Below are 18794 nucleotides of genomic sequence, written 5' to 3'. Positions count from 1 at the left end.
CTGGGAAAGAGGCAGGCTTACATTTGTTGGTATGTACTGGTATGCCCACACTCACTATAAATACCTACTGAGTTGCCTATTTCAACCTGTCCTGGTCAAGACTGTAGCTGTTTCCTGTATCATCTTGACCAACAATAACAGTGGCATCTCATGACGATCTTTGTGACTCCTTTTTACCTGACTTTACCCTCATATACAAATCTGTCCTCAATGAGAACGGATATAAATCAACTTGGTAGTGAACCTCAAAAGAAATCAGTCAGTGAAACAATGCAGTGGGTTAATATTGTAATTCAATTTTATTTCATGTTTTCTAAAAGATATCCTGCTTTGTCAATTTCCCCAAACCCCAAACTGGAAGGAGATAAACCAATACACAATAACAGACTTTCTGTCTGTTGAACCCTGTAATATATATATTTAACAGTAATTGTTTTGATAATACCATGTGCAAAAATCATATCTAAGGCATGTTACACAAGGTACATTACATGTTTCACTGCTTTGTAGAAATCCAAACAATTTTGATACCTAAAACATTATCATCTTCAATATATTTTGAAATCCAACATGTCTTCATGAATAAACAAAAAAAGTTTTGTTCTTCTTGGCTCGCAGAACAAATACTTTTGTCAAATCTTGCACTGCATACATACACCTGGAGTCACTATGTGTTTAGTCTTCTTTTAAATAAAGATGGTTTTACAGCAGGCCACTTTAGAGCACCAAAACAATTATGATAAACAAAGGGTTACACGCGTAAAATTATAATCAAAGAGAATCTTATCATATTTACAGATACATAATCTAGGGACATTAACACACAGAGGTCTTCCTCTTCACCCTCTCACATTCATTCTCTCAATCAGACAGGCACACACAGGTATGTGTGTTTCCAAAAAACAATATTATTAAACCCACTGGTACATAATACCAGACAAATAACGGATCCATAAATTTGTCATTTTTAAATATGATTTTTTCCCCCCTCAAATATTACTTTCTCTGTGATAAAATCATCATTTTTTACAAAGTCTACAATTTCACGGAATCCACTGCAGTTGACTACAAAAGGCCTATAAATAATTCCTCTGCTATATTTACGATGAGGTATTCAATCTCAGGTGAAAGTAAATGGACAGTTTAACATGTGCTACCTCAGAGAATTCCTCCACAAGTCAAGCCACTGATGTGGCACTTCATGGAATCTAAATCTACTATACCTTTAAGTCAGGCAACACAGTCAGACATCAACACTACAGCACCACCAACAAACTACCTATCCTGCCCCAGAATCTGTACACTCTTGGGTACACTGGGCGAGTTGATACAGCTACAGTAAGGGAGTTTCATTATTGTGCTATACACAAACAGTGACAGTGGAAAACCAGACAAACAAACAAACAAAAACAACAACATCAAAAATCAGGCAATGATGGACAACGAGGTCTTTCACCGAGGGGGCTAAGACCGTCGTCGCTCTGGACTACTTATGTCCGCTCCTCGCCCCAATTAACTACTCATCTCCGCTCTTTTCGGAGCCTGTGCCCAGGGTGACGTCGTAGCAGTGGTCGCCGCAGTGCTCGGGCGACTGGGCGGGGCAGTCGAAGGCCTTGCCAGTGGAGCCCAGGCGCTTGCGGTTCCGAGCGCCAGGCTGATAGAGCTGCATGGCCGGGCGGTCCTGTTCAGAGACAAGGGGCAGACCACAGGAGAGAAGAGCAACACACTCTGTCATAACAACACAGCCTCACTGGCCACACTGTTTCCCTTTGCAATTACTTAATCAGGTTCAGCGCTCTATATCTCTGCAAGAGGAGGTTGAAGTTTACCACAACCAAATCAACATGGGAAAAAAACATAACATTTTTTAAGTAGCTGACTTTTGTTTGATTAAGTGAAATATTTTGACAACAACATCGACATTACCATAACTTTAAGAAATGTTAAACTATTTTGTACTGCATGACTTCTGGGACTGCATAACTTCTAAAATCTCTTAGATGAAAGCATTTGAAAGTTCCTATAAGCTATTTGCTGTGTGCATTACTCATTTTGATTCCAAGGCACTGACTATCAGAAAAAGAAACCCCAAACACGCTCACAGTAACATTAACAATCTTTTTTTAAAGTCACCCACAGTGAGGCTTGGCGTGCTGTGGAGCCTCCCAGTGTATTGCAGTCTAGAGTAAGAAAAGTGGCACCCCCCCTCCCCCACCCTCTCCCCCTCTTCCCTGGATTAGGAAAGGCTCAAAGGCTAGCTGTACCTTCTCTGGCAGAGCCCCTCTTATCTGGTCCAGCCCCTCAGACTGGGAGGTCCTTTTCTCCTGAAGCGCTAACACAGACTGAGAGACACGTGACTTGCGTCAATAGGCAGCCCATCCACCACACGCCCGCCACAACAGCCAGAGCAACAGCTACACTGCCTCTACACACATCCACATCAGTGTGTGCGGGGTGGAGCGTAGCATGGCTCACAACACAAAGCAAAAGGATTGCAATACAAACACCCAGCCAAGCACCCGCCACCACCCCCATTCAGGGAAGGGACCTGGAGGGGATTTGTATTGCAATCTGTGACAGTGATGATGGAATGTGTATGTGTATTTGTGTGTGTGCATGTATGTTTGTGTGTGAGGACGATGATGATGATGATGATGATGACCCACCAACATGTTGTAATGGGCACGGACGGTTAACCTTGTGAAGGCTCAACACTACATACACAACCAAAACACGATAGCTGAAAGCTAGTCCTATCAAAACAAACTGTCATTAATAAAGTATCACAGACTTGTTGTTCTGGCATGGTAAGTGTAGAATTCAGGATTTTGTGTGAATGGGGTGAGTTAGTGTGATGGCATCACTTGATGAGTGAATGAATTTACCATAAACGTCTGTGTTCAGTATAGAGGTGGTCATGGCAACCCATGATTTTTATGGGATGGATGACAAGCGGGAGATCCCATTGACAACCGTCGGCATTTCGCTCACCTTGTTCCGGATCCGTTCCTTCCGGCTACCCATGTCATCCCTGTCCTGGTTGCCCAGTTTGTCTGCGGTGTCGGGGCAGTAGGCGTACGCGTGGTGCCCGTGGCCATCTTTCTTGGCCCGCTCCTGGCAGTAGCCCTTTCCCCACTTCGTCTCGTCCTTGCGGCGCGTGAACTTGTCAAAGTCGTGGTGGCGTTGACGCTTGCGCTCATCGTCCCGGGCCCGGTGCTCTCTGTCCCGCTGGCGCCGCCCGTGACCCTCGCGCTGTTCCTTATCGCTCTCTGCCTGACCTCTGCACCATCAAGAGAAGATACACACAATATGGACCATGGAAGAGGATGTACTGCAGTGTGACTAATGTGTATTGTACAGGCAGGTGTGAATATATAAAAAATGGCACACACTGACAGGGATGTTTTGATACATAACTGAACAAAATGTTCAGCTAGTCTCTTCTATTTCATATTTCAGGGTGCATGAATTACTGTGGTGTACGTTTGCCCAGGTGTTCTTACTTTTCCTTGTGCTCTTTGGGTTTCACATGAGTGGCTGGCTTTTCCCATTTACTCCTGTCTATCTCTCCACTGTCTCCTTTCTCCTTAAGTCTGTCTGAGTCCAGATCTTCCTCTCGGTCACACTTCTTCAGAAGCTATAAAGGAATATTATTTATATTTAAATGGTACAACTGCTCAACGTGTGTGTGTGTGTGTGTGTGTGTGTGTGTGTGTGTGTGTGTGTGTGTGTATGGTGTTTCAAATCACAGATTTCTGGAATATTTGTATTCACCTTGATCTTTATTTCCTTCTCAGAGAGTTTCTTTTGCTTCTCAGCCTCCTTGCGTTTTCGCCTCTCCTCCTCCCTGCGTTTCCTCTTTTCCTCCTCCCTCTGTCGCTTCTTCTCCAGCTCTCTGCGCCTCCTCTCCTCTCGCTTCTCCTCCCTGATTCTCTGTGCATTGGTGACCAACCTGTTGGTTAACTTTGCTAGGCTATACAACAGTAAAGGTTAATATTCTGGATGTAGAAATGTAAGTCTTACCTGCTTTTCCAGTTTCTTATTTTTGATGTACTCCAACAGAGGTGTCGTTCTTTTAGCTACAAGCACACACGCATACAAACACACACACACACACACACACACACACACACACACACACACACACACACACACAAATATTAAAGGACCTGTAAGTGCTACACAGCCAATTACATTTGAAACAAGCACAGAAGGTAAGTTTTGATCAAACGTGTAAACAGCATAGCCTCAAATACCTATGAGTTCTCTGGTCTTTGCCTCGATTTCTCCCAGCAATGTTTCTGGATTGGCCATAGATTTCTCCTCATCACAAGAGTAGGTCTCCAAAAATCGCTTGTACTCTGGGTCTGAGTAGATGACAAAAAGAGGTTTGTTTTCCCATGTACAGACAAGCTGACTAGATAAAACCAGAGCTCTGAACACTGGTATACCTTCTTCAATGCTACCAGCTTTGGCATCCTTCTTCTTCAGCTTCTTTTTGGATATTTTTTGAAAAGGTGCAAATTCTACCACTGCTGGATATTCCTGGCCTGCATTAATAATGGCATTAATGTAATTAATAATGGCTGACAGACACAATTATGTAACATCTACGACTGATACTTTTACAAATCTCTTTTTGGACAACAGATGAATGGTTCATCTCGTGAGTTGTCCACTCAGAGTGCAAAGAATAGCAAATAATACAAAGTGTTACCTTTGTTGTCTATGAAAACATAACCGTCGAAACGGTCCCTGAAGTTAACTATGTCCTCAAGGTTTTTGAAGTTTATGTACGCTCTGGAGAAAAGATGTGGATAAAGGCTGTAGAGGAAATGTAAGGCAACGCATTCTGTTGTTGGTTTTTGTATTAATAAAGGTTCATTAAGATTTTGATTAACTTAGTCCCAACTACATCTTACCTATGATCAGCCGGAAAGAATTCAAAATAGTCATATGACGGCAACGGACTAAGTTGTTCCTCCAACTGGTCTTTGGACAGACTTGGTGGCAATCGGCGTATGACAACCTGTTACGGGAAATATGGCATATGACATGCATTGTCAAGCACCATTACGCATTAATTTAAAGAGGAAATAACCTGTTCAGCCACATATTCGGTCGAAATGTAGGCTCATACAAATCAAGGTCGCGCGTGGGCAAGATGTCTTTATCGATGTGTGTATCTGTCACTCTATTGTAAATGGTTACGTAATGCCTTCACTGCAGTGTACGATATTAACATGTTCTCTGTTCTGCATTCATCGGTGATTTAGCCGCTACACTAGCCAACGTGGGTTATCGCACTTTAGCTTGAGAAGTGCAGAGGCTAGCATGTAATTAAACTGCAAGAAAAGGAAGCAGACAGAGTATTGCATGTATTCTTTGCAAAGAAGGCAATAGCTAGGTTGAATGAAAACTAAAAATGTTTCCATAGAATGCTAACAGTTATTGCGCATGTGAAATGTCTAGGCCACTATTTCGCTGTCTATGGTGCTGATCGGCGCCACCATATCCTTCAACACTTGGTTCGATGCATTCTAAGGATGAAGAATAGCATTGTTTACGCCATACCTTCGTAAATACTTCTTTTTTTTCTTCCTTGACTTTTGGACTTGCAGTAACGTTCTCCTGGTCCCGCTGGATATCTCTGAACTGTATTTCTACGATACTTCTCTCCCTGCTCTCTGTCATTTGCTCCTTTTCAGACTTCATCTCTCCATTTCTCTCCTCCGCTGTCGGGGTATTTCAGTCTCGCGAGAACTTCAAACCAAAACACCGCGAGTTTGGATAAGATCATTTTGACGTTCTAATGGACTGCTGTTACTGTTCCGTTTTATTAAGATTTTCATATATGAATACTATATGGAATATTTTCACACTTTTATGGCTTAGCTTAAGGAAAACAAAGAAAGTCCCATTTATACAGGCCTAATGGAGGTTAACAAAGGCTTAAGATAGACTGGGCTGTACAACTGATTATTTCATACATGCTTAGGCTACAACAGCCTAAATAACAATGTAATTGCCGGGTCAGTCAGGAAGACAGGATAGCATCCAGAAATCTAAGTATTAGATAAGTAACAAATATCCACGGCTAAATGAGAACATACAGAAATTGCTATTATTTAGCTCAACAACTCTGAACCAGTCAGATCAGCATTTAAGTCCACACTCACATTAGCATACAGACGTATTCCTTTTCTGAGAAAAAAAAAAAGTTTTGTGTGAGCGCTTGTAGAAGAAATCATCGTTTGTAAGACGGGTTCTCGAATTCCTCGGTGTCACTGTCACTGGCAGAGGGATGGACTCTTCCTCTGGGTTGGTGTAGTGGGGTGGCCGTACTGGCGGTGCTGAAAGTGCTCCATGCGTCTGGGCTGCTCGGTTGGCTCAGCGACCGTCCGAAGCTGTCACGTCCAGGGACTACGCACACATGGCATTGACACATTGAATATTACGAATTACGGAAAGATTAAGCATATAAGCGTTTTCGTGGTCCCTGTACCAATCACTTCATTTTTTTTAAGCACTTACCACTGAGAAAAGTTTGCTTTCCACTGCAAGTCTCCACACAAAGTCTGGGCGATGGTCTTTCGGGAGTGGACACTGAGCTCTTCAGACTGGGTACGAAAGTGGAGCAGGTATCAAAATCCTTACACACCCGTTCGTGTGTGTACGAAACTGTAGACTTAGATGGCGTGCAGCCCATGGCTCTCCATAGGTGGGAGAAATATCAGAGTTGCTAGCTGAAGGCTGATGAGTAAAACGCTCGTGTCACCATCCCCGATACCCGTTTCCCATGCCACCCACCTCTGGCTCACCTCGCCAGTTGGCAAACATTTAGACCGTGACGTCGGTTAGACCACCTGAAGCGTGCACACTTTTGGCCAGGGGCTTGCTCTTTATTTAGAAGCGCACCCACAGACCCCAAGTGACCACTGAAAATAAACATCTCTCGCGACCATTACTAAGAGAGCGTGAAGAGGAAATGCCACGACCAAATAAGAGCGAATCACCGCCTCGTCGCCACTGAGGGTCTTGGACAAATACTAGTACCTTACTATCGTCAGGGTGTAATTACATTCACTTGTAATTACATTGTGGGTTCACTTAATTTTATAGCAACAAACCCTACACATTTCATACTTACTTATTTGAAAATGTGTACCAATAAGAACACAAGGAAGAGAAGAGATACAATGTAAAAATATGGATGCAGGGTTTATTGTATGAATCATTCTTTTCATTAAACCCCTCTTGCATTCAGCCTCACATTTATTCAATGTAAAAATCCACAGGTGAGCAACACACAAGTGCCTGTTAGGGGCGAGGAGCTGGAGAGGGAAGGGAGTGTGTGTCTGTGTGTGTGGGTGAGTGAGGGAAAGGGGAAGAGGGATGGTTGGTTGCTCAGAGTAATTCGCAGCATTGCTTTCTCCTTTTTCAGTCAAGTCACTTATTTCACTAGGACGTGCTTCGTTTTCGCCTTTCTTGTGTCCCTCTCCTCATCCACCCACTACTCTCAGAGTGTGTGTCCATCTGTCCGATAAACTCCATCTGTCCACTCAGTCACGTGCTGGTGTCGGACATGGACGTCTCTAACATCATGTCGCTCTCGTACAGGTCACACTCGAGCGGGAGCGAGCGCAGGAAAGCGGACTCTCCCAACTTGTCCGAGTTTGGCGGGGGCGTTTCCAAGGCCATAATGCCACTCTCCTCCAGTGGCTGCACCCGGCTGTCGCTGGCGTCTGCTGACGTGTTCAGCATCTTCATCAGCGCCGGCGTGCTGAGCGTGGTTCGGACTTTGTCCTTGATGTCTGTCCCTGCGATGGAGGGGGGGGGGGGGGGGGGGGTCACAGGTGTCAGGTCTCACATTCTTAGCCCACAAGTGTTCAATATAATAGTACATAAATCCCCACCACTTCATAGCTTCTGACTCAGTCTAACTTGCTAAAAACATGTAACATCACTAGTGATGCCCTGGGTTAAAAGGTCAACCTCTCCATCCCTATGATTAAGAAAAGGGTATAGGCATAGGACCACAAATAAATGGAAGTAGGTCTACAGACACTGCAATCTTTCTTTATTCAGTAATGCCAGACCAGAAGGTATATTCAAAGTATCTTCCACTGTGAAGGCCTATTTATTTTGCGTAATTTATTAAATAAATACATAAATTCCAGAACTGGAAAGCTGAACTAAAATCACCCTGTCATACATTTTAACAGAGCAACATGTTACAAACAACTCAGCCTTATACAAAATACACATCCTTAAACGAAACAAGCCAGAAGATCGAGAGGAGTTACTGTACTGTACCTATGTATGCTTCTGTATCACCGATGTACATCTCTATGCAGTGGCCGAGCATGGTGACTGAAAATGTGTCATCTCTCTTCAGACCAAGCGCCTGTCAGAAGAGAGAAAAAATAAAAAACAATTTAGATCCCGGCATGTCACAAAATAATACAAAATAATACATTTTTCAAGTTCAAACTTGAGGTACTGAATTTAAAAACATTAGTCTCAATTTAGTTGATTCGCTTTTTTTGCCGATAAGCTATCAGACACTTTTGACAGTGAAGAACACAAATAGGCTAAAGTTCGAAGTTTCTTGTCTTGGTAAAGGTTAGGGCACAGGTTTGTATAAGGTGAGTTAGAATCAGGCCATGGTCAGGATTAATAGCTAGGTAATGTCATAGGGCCAGACATGTTTTAAAGTCTCTGGTAACCTCAAGGTAAATTTGGCTGAAATGTGGGTGAAGATGATTAGTAGTTTAGTTCACTTTGCACTGATGCTCAGGAAAACGGTACTTGCATATGACAGATTTGATAAAAATGGCGTAAGATCACTCAATGGACTTACAGTGTGAAAGTAGTCAATGGCACTTTCAAAATCTCCCATGAGACTGTGCACATAGCCAATGGCCGAGTAGGTAGATGCATTCTGGGGGATGAGCACTAGAGCTTGTCGATGGTACTCTAATGCCTGGTCATACTTCCTGTTAAAGAGGGATGATGAAAGGTCATGTAACTGAGAACAGACCAGATTACAAAGGATGCCACAATCAATGATGAATGCATTCTAGTCTAGTATGTAGGGGTGAGCGATTTTTCGGTATTACATCAGGCCACTGCATGAATTTGGCAATACTGGGATATTTTTTAAAGGCATGAAATAAAGCACCTGAATATCACATCAGTTACTGGTAGTCTGCCTTAATCACTTGCCTACAATTACCAAATCAGATAGCTAAGTAACCAGGAAGTTGAAATGTTTTAATAATCTGAAGAACAATCTCCAATTTTGAAATGGAACAGATGTAGTATATTTTTGGCCACTGGTGGAAATTTTGGCGCTGTTCCGAGTTTGCTATTGTAAATGATGGAAAGCTCATCAAAATACCTAGCGACAGGTGACACACACCTAAACAGTAGCCTAACTATGGTCGTTTCTCAGTCAAGAAAGGATTCTTGACGGCTGCGTTTCAAGGACGCTACGTCCTTGAATCCCGCCGAAGAAGGACTGTTCTTCAAAAGTTCTTCTAAATCAAGGACCTACAATCCTTTGAGCCCTTTGTTCAGAGGACCCGTCCTGTTTTTTGTTACTTCATTCAAACAGAACAAACTGTGCTAGTAGGGGCCTCATCATGATTTTTTTTTTATAGAAACTGTTCATTTAGAGAAACTCTTCAAGCCTCTTTTCATGTTTATATTAATGAAACCTTACCTTAATACCTTAATCTTTCTTGATCTTCTTACTCTTAGATTTTTTTTATACTTTTGAAATGCATAATTTTGGTTCTTTTGCTACTGGAAAGATAAAATAATATAATGTGTATGAACTTTAGATGATACATACTGTGCTATAATACTGATACGGTCCATACAGTTGAAAAAAAAAAAAAAAAAAACTGTGATAACATTCTTTGTCCATATCGCCCACCCCTAATAATATGTGAACAAGTCAAGAACATACAGAGGTAGTAATAATAATAAACAATAAGTGAACAAAAAAACAACCTTTAGAGTGGCAATGATAAAGAGGTCAGCACAGAATACAACACACACCATCGTGCCTGCCTGGATATATGGATACCCAATTCAACTTTGCGCACAAAATGTAATATTAGGTCTACCTACACGTACCACATCAGACCACCTTCCATATGAAACACACACACACGCACGCACGCACAATACAAAGAAAAACAACCACTTGAAGGGGTGAATAAAGACCAACAGCATCTTGAACTTCTCTTTGATATCTGCTGAGTAGGTATGAATAATTAATGGAGGGACATAATGCGAGCACTGAACACAAAGGTAATGGTCACTGGCCTGCCCTCTGCAAAGCAAGTAGAGCACCACGTTCAGTCCTCTAATGTAAAATAAGCACACTTGGGAGATGAACTCAGACGTGAGTCTGATCCCAGCTGCTGGGGGGGACTTAATCAAGAAGGCAGTAAGTGTAATGAATGAGGGCAGCAATACATTGCAAATCAATGCATGAGTGAAGGCTCAGAAAAAACAGAAATGTAGAGGATTTGTAAAGCTTTTAAATTTGGTTTAAACAACCGCCTCCCTGGCTGATCGTTGGCTGGTGTCAATCATCAAGACTATCGGTAATCAGTATATCAAAAACACAAAAAATCTTTTTTTATTTAACATAAAAGGAACCCACTTACTTTAGTTTTCGACAGACATGACCCAAGTTGTTCAGTAACGGCTCCCACTTATCCACGGTTACCTGGAATGTCAAACACACAAGTAAGAAAAACAACCAGTGGCCTCAACGTGAATCCATTTACAAACATATTTACCACATTGACATGAGAACACTTTATTGGAAAAACACACATACCTCATTCCCAATTGCCTTGATCTTATCCATGGCATCCAGAAACAATTTCTCTGCAGTCTTAAAACTGAAACACCACATGACCATTTATTGTCATTTTTGAGACACACAAACACACACAATCCAACTAGTAAAATAAACACAGAAAACAGTCTTAATCTCTGATCTTAAGTCTCAAATGTAGGCCATGAAATACAACGAAGTGCATGTACTTGATCTAGTAGGAAACATAACCTACCACTTGCCCTTTTAAAGGCTATTCCCATCTCCTCGCCTCGGTTTCAAACCTTAACCTTAGCCTTACAACACTACTGCAGTACACTTTAACCAGCCTTTCAGCTATTTTCATCTCTTGTTTCTGTCTTGTAATCTCCACCGCAGTACATCCCAATCTTTCATCCTCATCCCGTCTATTTTTCCCCTCCTACTGAGCTCAGCCTTGAGATGCCCAACACTGGTATTGTGCGATTAACAAAAAGTTATTTAATCTCTTGTCTCTGAGTTAACGTTACTGACTAAAGTCTTTTCAGAAATACATATTTGAATCGTGTCAAATAAATGCAGTACTATTTGTAGGGATGGGTACCAGAACCCGATAATATTTGACCTGGAGTATCTATACTTTGACTGAAGCAATGGAGCTGTGTACTTCGTCCACCTCTGTTAAACACAACTCACTCTCCATTCTGGAAGGCTACCACAGCCACCTCATGGATGACGAAAGGGTCTTCCGGTGCTATGCTGAGGGCTTGGCTGAAGAAGCGCTCGGCCAGCTTGGAGTTGTTGGTGAGGCCGTACTCCAGGCCGATGTAGAGCATGGGGAGATGACACCTGATGGAGAGAGAAAGGCTACATCAGTCACTCAGAGGGCGGCAGGAGACCTGCCACGTGCATTAACGGTCTTATTACAGGGTTCTTGCACCATTTCAAAAGTAAAATGTAATGCTTTTTAAGACTTTTTTAAGACCTCAACCAATATAATTTAAGACCCAAAAATGTCACAATTTCTTTGGAATACTCAATTCAGGGGTGTAAACTTATCAGGGATGAAAAAGGTGACAACGATGCGAACCCCCTAGGAGGGTCCGGGGCATGCTCCCCGGGGAATATATTTTATATATAAGAACATTTTGCACATTTTAAAGTTCAATGCATCAATCTGGTGTACTTTGACAACAAAATTATGAGGCTAGATCTATGAAGAACTTTGTGCTGTTGCGCCTCATCTCAGATTGTGCAATCCCTCACACACTGGGTTGAGCACATGCCTTTTGCTTTCTCATTGTTTGTCATCACTGAAATATTTGAAGACACTGTTATTATATGTCGTTTGTATCCATAGAATAGGTAATGTAATGTATTTCACGTATGTGAAGAAGCTATTTAGTCTTGCTGATCTGTCATAAAACCACAGTGAAAAAGCACATAGGGGAGGCAAGCGTAACCTCTGCCTCAATGAAGGGGGCATGCGGGAGCCTGGAACATGGTCTTCCAATCCAGTGAAGTGATAAATACTTCTAATGGGAGACCAATGCCAGAGCTAAAAGGTTTGCTTCAAGCGACAGGACAGAAGATAACTTTAGCAGCTAAACTCCGGACCAAACTCGCCTGACGGCCATGTCTTTTATGTAAATGTAAATTTTTCGGCGTTTTCACGCTTAGATTTGTCAAAAGTTACCGAGAAAAGACACTGTACTATCCGATAACACCGTTATTGTAACCAGCAAAAATGGTTGATGTGATTTGCGAGGCGTCTGTCAGCCAACGGTCTGACTTTAGCACGTAACCTACGTTAGATAGCATAACGTTATTGCAGCGTACCAATGTTACACGTTACCGTAAATGCCATCTGAAAAAGGCCGCTCGAAACCAACGCTTTCACCCGAAAGACACGTCTTGTAATACACCTGTCAATTACGGCATTGAGGCAGCTACCTTCCATTTCGAACAGACCAGAAGACTCGAAATAAAAAGCGTGTCATGGTGACATGGGTTGGCCAAACAAACAAGCTTGAAAGAAATATTCATGACAGCTTGCGTTCACAGATTACTTGGAGATACCCAAGTGTGTGTGTGTGTGTCGAACGGTCCTCACATCGTCCACCGCGTAATGGCGACACGCAGCCTGACGTCGGCGTCTGTAGCCGACGTACCGTAAACAGCTATTAAATTGCGGAGACTCATTTCACACAATACTAAATTAATCAACTATTAGATGTTTTACGATGCGCCCCTGTGCTTTCTCATCGTCATTAAGCGCACCGGCAAAAAAATTAATACCTACAGCAACTTTACGTGAAATTTAAGACAATTTAAGACCTTAATTACCTGAATTTTAATTTAAGACATTTTAAGACTTTTTAAAGACCCGCGGGAACCCTGTTATTATAAGCATTTAAGGTCCACTATGCCTGAGGCCATGTCCATCAATGTTTAAGGCATAACGTTTTCAAAAGCATAATGTAATGCTCTTAGCCCTCCATTCTTTCGAAATTGGCTAAGGAATATGTGACAGTACCACTTCGTGAGTCACTCCAGCTGATGAAGATTCAGATGGTGGTTTCTGAATGGAGCCTCATTTGTTCATTCAATGTTCCTCAACAAGAGTGAAATGTTCCAAATGTGTTCTCACATGTACAGCACAGTACGTATGGTCTAACACACCCTTTCATCAGCTGCGCAGCAGTGAAGTAGGCAGCCATGGCCTGGTCGTGCTCACTCTCCACAGCAAACGAGTGTCCGTACGCAATCCAGGCCGGCCCATAAGTCCTCTCCAATGTTGTGGCTTTACTGAAAAGAGGAGGAAAGGAATAATAGTGGTAGATACAAAAGATGAAAAAGATGGAAAAACAAAAGATGACAATGAAAAGAAGATCAAAAGCACCATTTCCATTCAACATAAGGAGTTATTATAAGTATTCATGATTCTGATGTGGGCGAAACATTTTAATCTGGAATTCTCTCTCGGACGTTTCCAGGGTCTTACCTTAGATATCTACGGGCATGCTCATTTTTGTGGCCAACCATTAGATAGTAACAACCAACAGCAAACCAGGACACCTGTCGATTTAAAGCAGGCATATAGTTTAATGCTTCAAGAAAGAAAACGGGACATTTAAAAATGTGATCTGTACTGAAGTTTACTGTTAAAAACCACTCTCAGAACTGACACTATTAATGAGATTCAGAAAAACCTCATCTGAAAAGAACACTGTATTTACCGGGTTATTGGGATACAAATCCACCAACTTGTGTGAGAGATAAAACAGTTCTGAAATGATAGAACAAACATACAATTAACCACAGAGGATTGGCAACAAAAGACAACCGTCTTTGACGGAACATCAGATAATGCCTTTTTCAAATCCACCTATTTGGCTGGGGTAAACAGTCACAAGAATAACCAGTGCATCAGTACATCACTATAGCATTATTAAATGGCTATAAAACAAATACACCTAGCACATCAGCATCAAAGTGGCTCAATCTGACGCAGACCAAATGACTAACTAACGAGAACGAGGACACGAGAATGTGCATTCCACACGCTTGTGTTCCAAGCTCCTCTCTTACCATTTGCTTTGCTGAGTTCTACTAAAGTTCCTATGTGCACGGGTAAACAGTTGGCATGGAATGGGTCTTTCACCATTACCCTGTAAAAACAAATTGCACTCATCATCAGAAGAATCAATCTGCTAAATGGATCAATACGAATAGCAAGAAATAATTGTTTGAGTTAATTAATGAACTCTTTTTTAACACTACTTTACAATGTGTGTATGAGGACTCATTAAACGTACATGGAAGTGAGCTTGTAGCACATTTTGAAGTCACAGTTGTAGTAGTGTCGCTCTGCTAAAGAGACGACTACATCCAAGTTGTCCTGGAGACCATTGGCCAAATCAGGAATAACCATTTCACTGGGTTTGTTGTACTGCAAATAAAACAGAGGAGATAAAGAGCCTTCGGTGAGTATGTGGGCCAACTAACAATGTCATTAGCATCTCAACTGGCCCTGGGATGCTAATGATTTACGTCAAACCTGTCAAGGACCATGTCCTTCAACACTTCAAATGTCCACAGACTTAATGCAGTTGTTTGTAACTGAAAATGTACACCTCCCCCACCCACCCACCCACATAAACACGCACACACAAACACCCTGATATAGACACACAGAGATTCCTGATTGGACAGAGTGGTGTTCTGCTGCACCGTTTCACCTACCTTTTTCAGCTTATTCTCAAACAAAAACTGGAGCAGTTCCTCCTCCTCCTCCGTGCACTGTTGGCTTAAGGGAAGGGAGTCCAAAAACTCTTTCTCTACAATAGCGCCGCAAACAAACCATAGCCATCAGTGAGACACAATCCTTGTGTAACTGTACTACAACAGCCACTGGTTCATTACTCAACGAGCAACCATATACAACATATACTGTCCATTTATTCCAGTAAAGCTCTATAAAGGTGTAAACCAAATTTAAGTAAATGTTAAATAAGTTAAAATATATGGAGATGTCCAACAATCAATTCTGAATCATCGCTGTTTCCATCCAGTCAATGTCCCAGCCTTACCTTCTTGGGCGGTCAACATGTGATGGGACGTTAAAAGGTCAAAGGCTTCAAAGCAGTAGACATCAAGTTTCAAGGCCTCTTTGTAGCTGGACGTGGCCAGTGGTCTGTTGTCCATGGCATCATAGATCTTTCCCCGCAGGAGACAAATGGAGCTGTTGATCTGAGAAAGAGCAGCAAAGCAGATTGACACACACAGACCCATCCACACTGGCCTTCAAAACCAAAGTGTCACCAACTGCTGCTGCCAAAAGGCAAGGGCACACCAGTGTCATGGCACATCAAAGACAAATCAAACAACAATCCTGACCAGCCTGCTGCAGGTCTCACTGTTGTAGCCTTGATGAGCTCTGGGCAATGCCTCTGGTCAGTTTTTTTTGTTGTTTAGCACCAAAGTTTTATTGATATAATCTACAATTTATGAAGTTATTTAGAGTAGCCTTGGGGGCAAACACTGAACTGCACTTGTTATGATTCCCTGACCCTTTGTTGTCAAGATAACCCGATTTAGTCAGGAGCAAAGAATGAAGCTCGGTAGACTGTTACAGCAAGACGGATGGAAGATGGACATGACCGAAAAGTGACAAGTCCGGCACCATTATGTATAAGGGCTTACTCTTTCTTTATTACACTACTGAAACAAGAACACTGCTGCAATGCCTCCTTGAGCAGAGCGTTAACAATGGCAAGATACATCAGATGCTGTTTCACGTCCCTGTTCCATTTGGAAGTGATGACATTATTTCTTGGCCACTTGGAAGGCTCCATAATGGCCTTGACAAAGTGTCATGGTGAGTCTCCTGACTGGCAACATGGAATCACCACACAGGGTAATAAGCCCATACAAGGCAGACTGGGTGTGACTTACTGAAGCTGGGGACATTTCCCATTCCTTTGTGCTGTCCTTTATCCCATTGTCCTCCTTTATAGGCTTGTCAAGTAATTTCTTACTGGCAGGTTCCTCCATGTCCAGAATGTCCAGGGCCTGCTGGTACTCTTTGGCAGCATACTGGGGAAAACAGAACACCACAAATAAAAATAAATGTTTCCGACAGCAATACAGTGGTGATTTAGCAATTCTGATACAAACTGATGAATAATACATTACACATACATTTTCAGCATTGTTTACAGGTCAGATATATAATAATAACAAATGCAATGATCATGTTTAATACTCACATGGCATCTAGCAGCGAGGTATTGACAAGCTCCATACAACTATATGGAAAAATAAGAATGCATAAGTATTACACAGAATAACCAGTGTGCCACTGGAAATGATAGGGAGATGCATATATAGACGTGGAAGCCTGACGTGGAAGTATGTCCTGTACTGGATGAGTTTGAACCATACCTTATCAAGTTTCCGTGATCTGAGGGCGTGAGAGGCTCGGTGATATTGATTTGTAAGATAAAGGCACTGTGCTAACCAGTAGATGTCTTGAGGGTCCTCTGTGAATAGAAGAAATGATCATAGATGGTACATTTATTTGAAAACTAAATAATTTCGCCCTAATCCATGCGATGTGTTTAATACATCCGTGTGCTGCCTGATTATTCATTTGATCTATGCCCTTTAGTGGACTGGAAAAAACACTGAAAGTATAATGTGGCTCTTACCATGTGAAAGAGATGCTATTTTGTCTGCCCAAAAGAGGGCACTTTGATACTGTTGCTGTACAAAAAGATAAGAAAGTGAAATGTGTGAAAACAGTTATAACCACTTATTAGACGTGCTTGTCAAAGTGTCACTGGTACTGCATGTACAAAGAGACAGAGCTCAGCGTGCAAATTAGGAGGCTACATATTTCACCACCATATCATTAGTAATCATTTGTAAATCTGCCCAGATGTAGTAGTTAACATCCTTGCACATAAACACGGTGCAACAGCTTACGTTGTCGTTAGAACATCTAACCTATCGCTAACACAATTAACTTTAACCTACGTAAATTCAGTTGACAGTGTGTAGGAAGACATTAAAAGCGCATTCAGCTTGCCTCATAAACGCGGATTCTAAACTGAACGTGAGATGCCCTCACTTGCCAGGTGACCATTGACTTTGTAAGGGAATATGTGTAGTCTGCCTAGTAGTATCGGGAAATGAATCCAGACAGGACCCCAATGTGCAGCAGAGGTTTGCCAAGTTTCGTGCTGTTGGGTATCACTGCCACCAGCTGTGCTAGCTAGCTACCCAGTTGGCTAAGGTTAACTATAATTCTCACATAAGATAGCTAGCTTGCCTAGATGAATACACAGGACCTGAGACACGGCCTGCAAACTGTTCATCTGGGATTCACCAAACTTGCTGGATTGACAAAGCAAGTCGTATGACACTAATACGATATTCAGCTAACTATCTAGATGACGTGGTGCCAAGCTAGCTAGGATAGCTAGCGTTAGCATTAGCTATATAAAGACTGATCAGCTATATTGCGAATATCATGGCTAGATTGGCTAACGGCAGCAACTAGAGAGCACACTGATTTCTTACCTGATCTATATAGTGTCGAACACGCTTTCGAAGTCTGTCAAGATTCATCGTGATTGTCCAAAATTATTCTACAAGATTGACTAGAATACCATACTAAGACAATGCAAAGGAAATTGTGTCTAGACGATCAAAGTTGGCTCCTCAAATGCAGAACGCAGTTCAATTCCGCGGTTACTTCTGCACCGGTAGTGTAACTGTGAATATGGACCGTGTGGGAAACCTCCAGCTACGGGTTCTTTCAACAGAGGTAGGCTACGCGACTAGCCTCTCAATGCCCAATTGCTTTACAAATATTAAACTTCAAGGCTTGAAGGAAGTGTAAAAAGTATTAAACGCGAATTTGTAAAAGGACGGAATTAAATGTATTTAGTGTTTAGTGTTAGTTTAGTAGTTATTTATTACACATCATTTACATTCATACAACTTATTTAGATAATATAGATCTTGCTTTGGCTCACACTTTCTTAAAACGTATTAATATTACATTTTATACATTCTTACCATTCTGTTAATAACTTTATTTTAGTATGCTGCCTCATGTTGAAGTTTGGCTGCTAACTTTAACTTGAACGCCAAACAGTTTATTTACTAGCATGTGAAATAGAACGTGTAGCAATACAGGTAAGATTGTCTTAGGTTACAATTTAAAAGAATATATTCCAAACATTCCCCCAGATTTAGACAAGCGCCAAAAACGGCAAGGGGGTACTATTTTTCTTAGAAAGTATTTGATAAGCTGAAATTTCTATTACTTCGGAGTCACTCAATGTGGTGGAACTTTCAAGAAAATCTGAGATGCTCGAGCCGAAGCCATTTGTTGATTTAAGGTGGAATGACCTAATGGTATAGCAACCACAATACATATCGA

General features: G+C 41.8%; 2 protein-coding genes across 6 annotated transcripts; both read right to left on the bottom strand.

Annotated features, from left to right (window-relative positions):
- Nucleotides 1–276: 276 nt before the first annotated feature.
- Nucleotides 277–6470, bottom strand: upf3a (UPF3A regulator of nonsense mediated mRNA decay). 5 transcript variants are annotated; one of them, XM_031586791.2, is made up of 12 exons: nucleotides 6180–6470; nucleotides 5575–5763; nucleotides 4923–5029; nucleotides 4718–4824; nucleotides 4452–4550; nucleotides 4257–4367; nucleotides 4024–4079; nucleotides 3775–3933; nucleotides 3504–3637; nucleotides 2992–3289; nucleotides 2265–2342; nucleotides 277–1681 (listed from the first exon to the last, which is right to left on the bottom strand). In XM_031586791.2, the coding sequence occupies exons 2-12, from the start codon at nucleotides 5713–5715 to the stop codon at nucleotides 1517–1519; spliced, it is 1455 nt and encodes a 484-aa protein (XP_031442651.1). In that variant the 5' UTR covers nucleotides 5716–5763; nucleotides 6180–6470; the 3' UTR covers nucleotides 277–1516. The 5 variants fall into 5 exon arrangements, with proteins under 5 accessions (XP_031442651.1, XP_031442661.1, XP_031442643.1 ...); XM_031586801.2 differs by lacking the exon at nucleotides 6180–6470 and having other exon boundaries at nucleotides 4718–4800; nucleotides 5575–5778; XM_031586783.2 differs by lacking the exon at nucleotides 6180–6470 and having other exon boundaries at nucleotides 5575–5776.
- A 727-nt stretch (nucleotides 6471–7197) lies between these two features.
- cdc16 (cell division cycle 16 homolog (S. cerevisiae)) lies at nucleotides 7198–18144 on the bottom strand. The gene is made up of 18 exons (XM_031586772.2): nucleotides 17927–18144; nucleotides 17053–17107; nucleotides 16787–16884; nucleotides 16612–16650; nucleotides 16298–16438; nucleotides 15433–15592; nucleotides 15086–15180; nucleotides 14659–14792; nucleotides 14432–14511; nucleotides 14080–14129; nucleotides 13845–13918; nucleotides 13523–13648; nucleotides 11537–11689; nucleotides 10862–10925; nucleotides 10686–10747; nucleotides 8864–8999; nucleotides 8317–8407; nucleotides 7198–7820 (listed from the first exon to the last, which is right to left on the bottom strand). Exons 1-18 carry the CDS (start codon nucleotides 17972–17974, stop codon nucleotides 7567–7569), a joined length of 1860 nt encoding a protein of 619 aa, XP_031442632.1. The 5' UTR covers nucleotides 17975–18144; the 3' UTR covers nucleotides 7198–7566.
- Between the last annotated feature and the right edge of the window lie 650 nt (nucleotides 18145–18794).

This window comes from Clupea harengus, chromosome 2 (assembly GCF_900700415.2).
Source record: "Clupea harengus chromosome 2, Ch_v2.0.2, whole genome shotgun sequence".
Classification (NCBI taxonomy): Eukaryota; Metazoa; Chordata; class Actinopteri; order Clupeiformes; family Clupeidae; genus Clupea; species Clupea harengus.
Note: the sequence above shows the minus strand (reverse complement) of the source record. Positions and strands in the feature narration are given on the sequence as shown.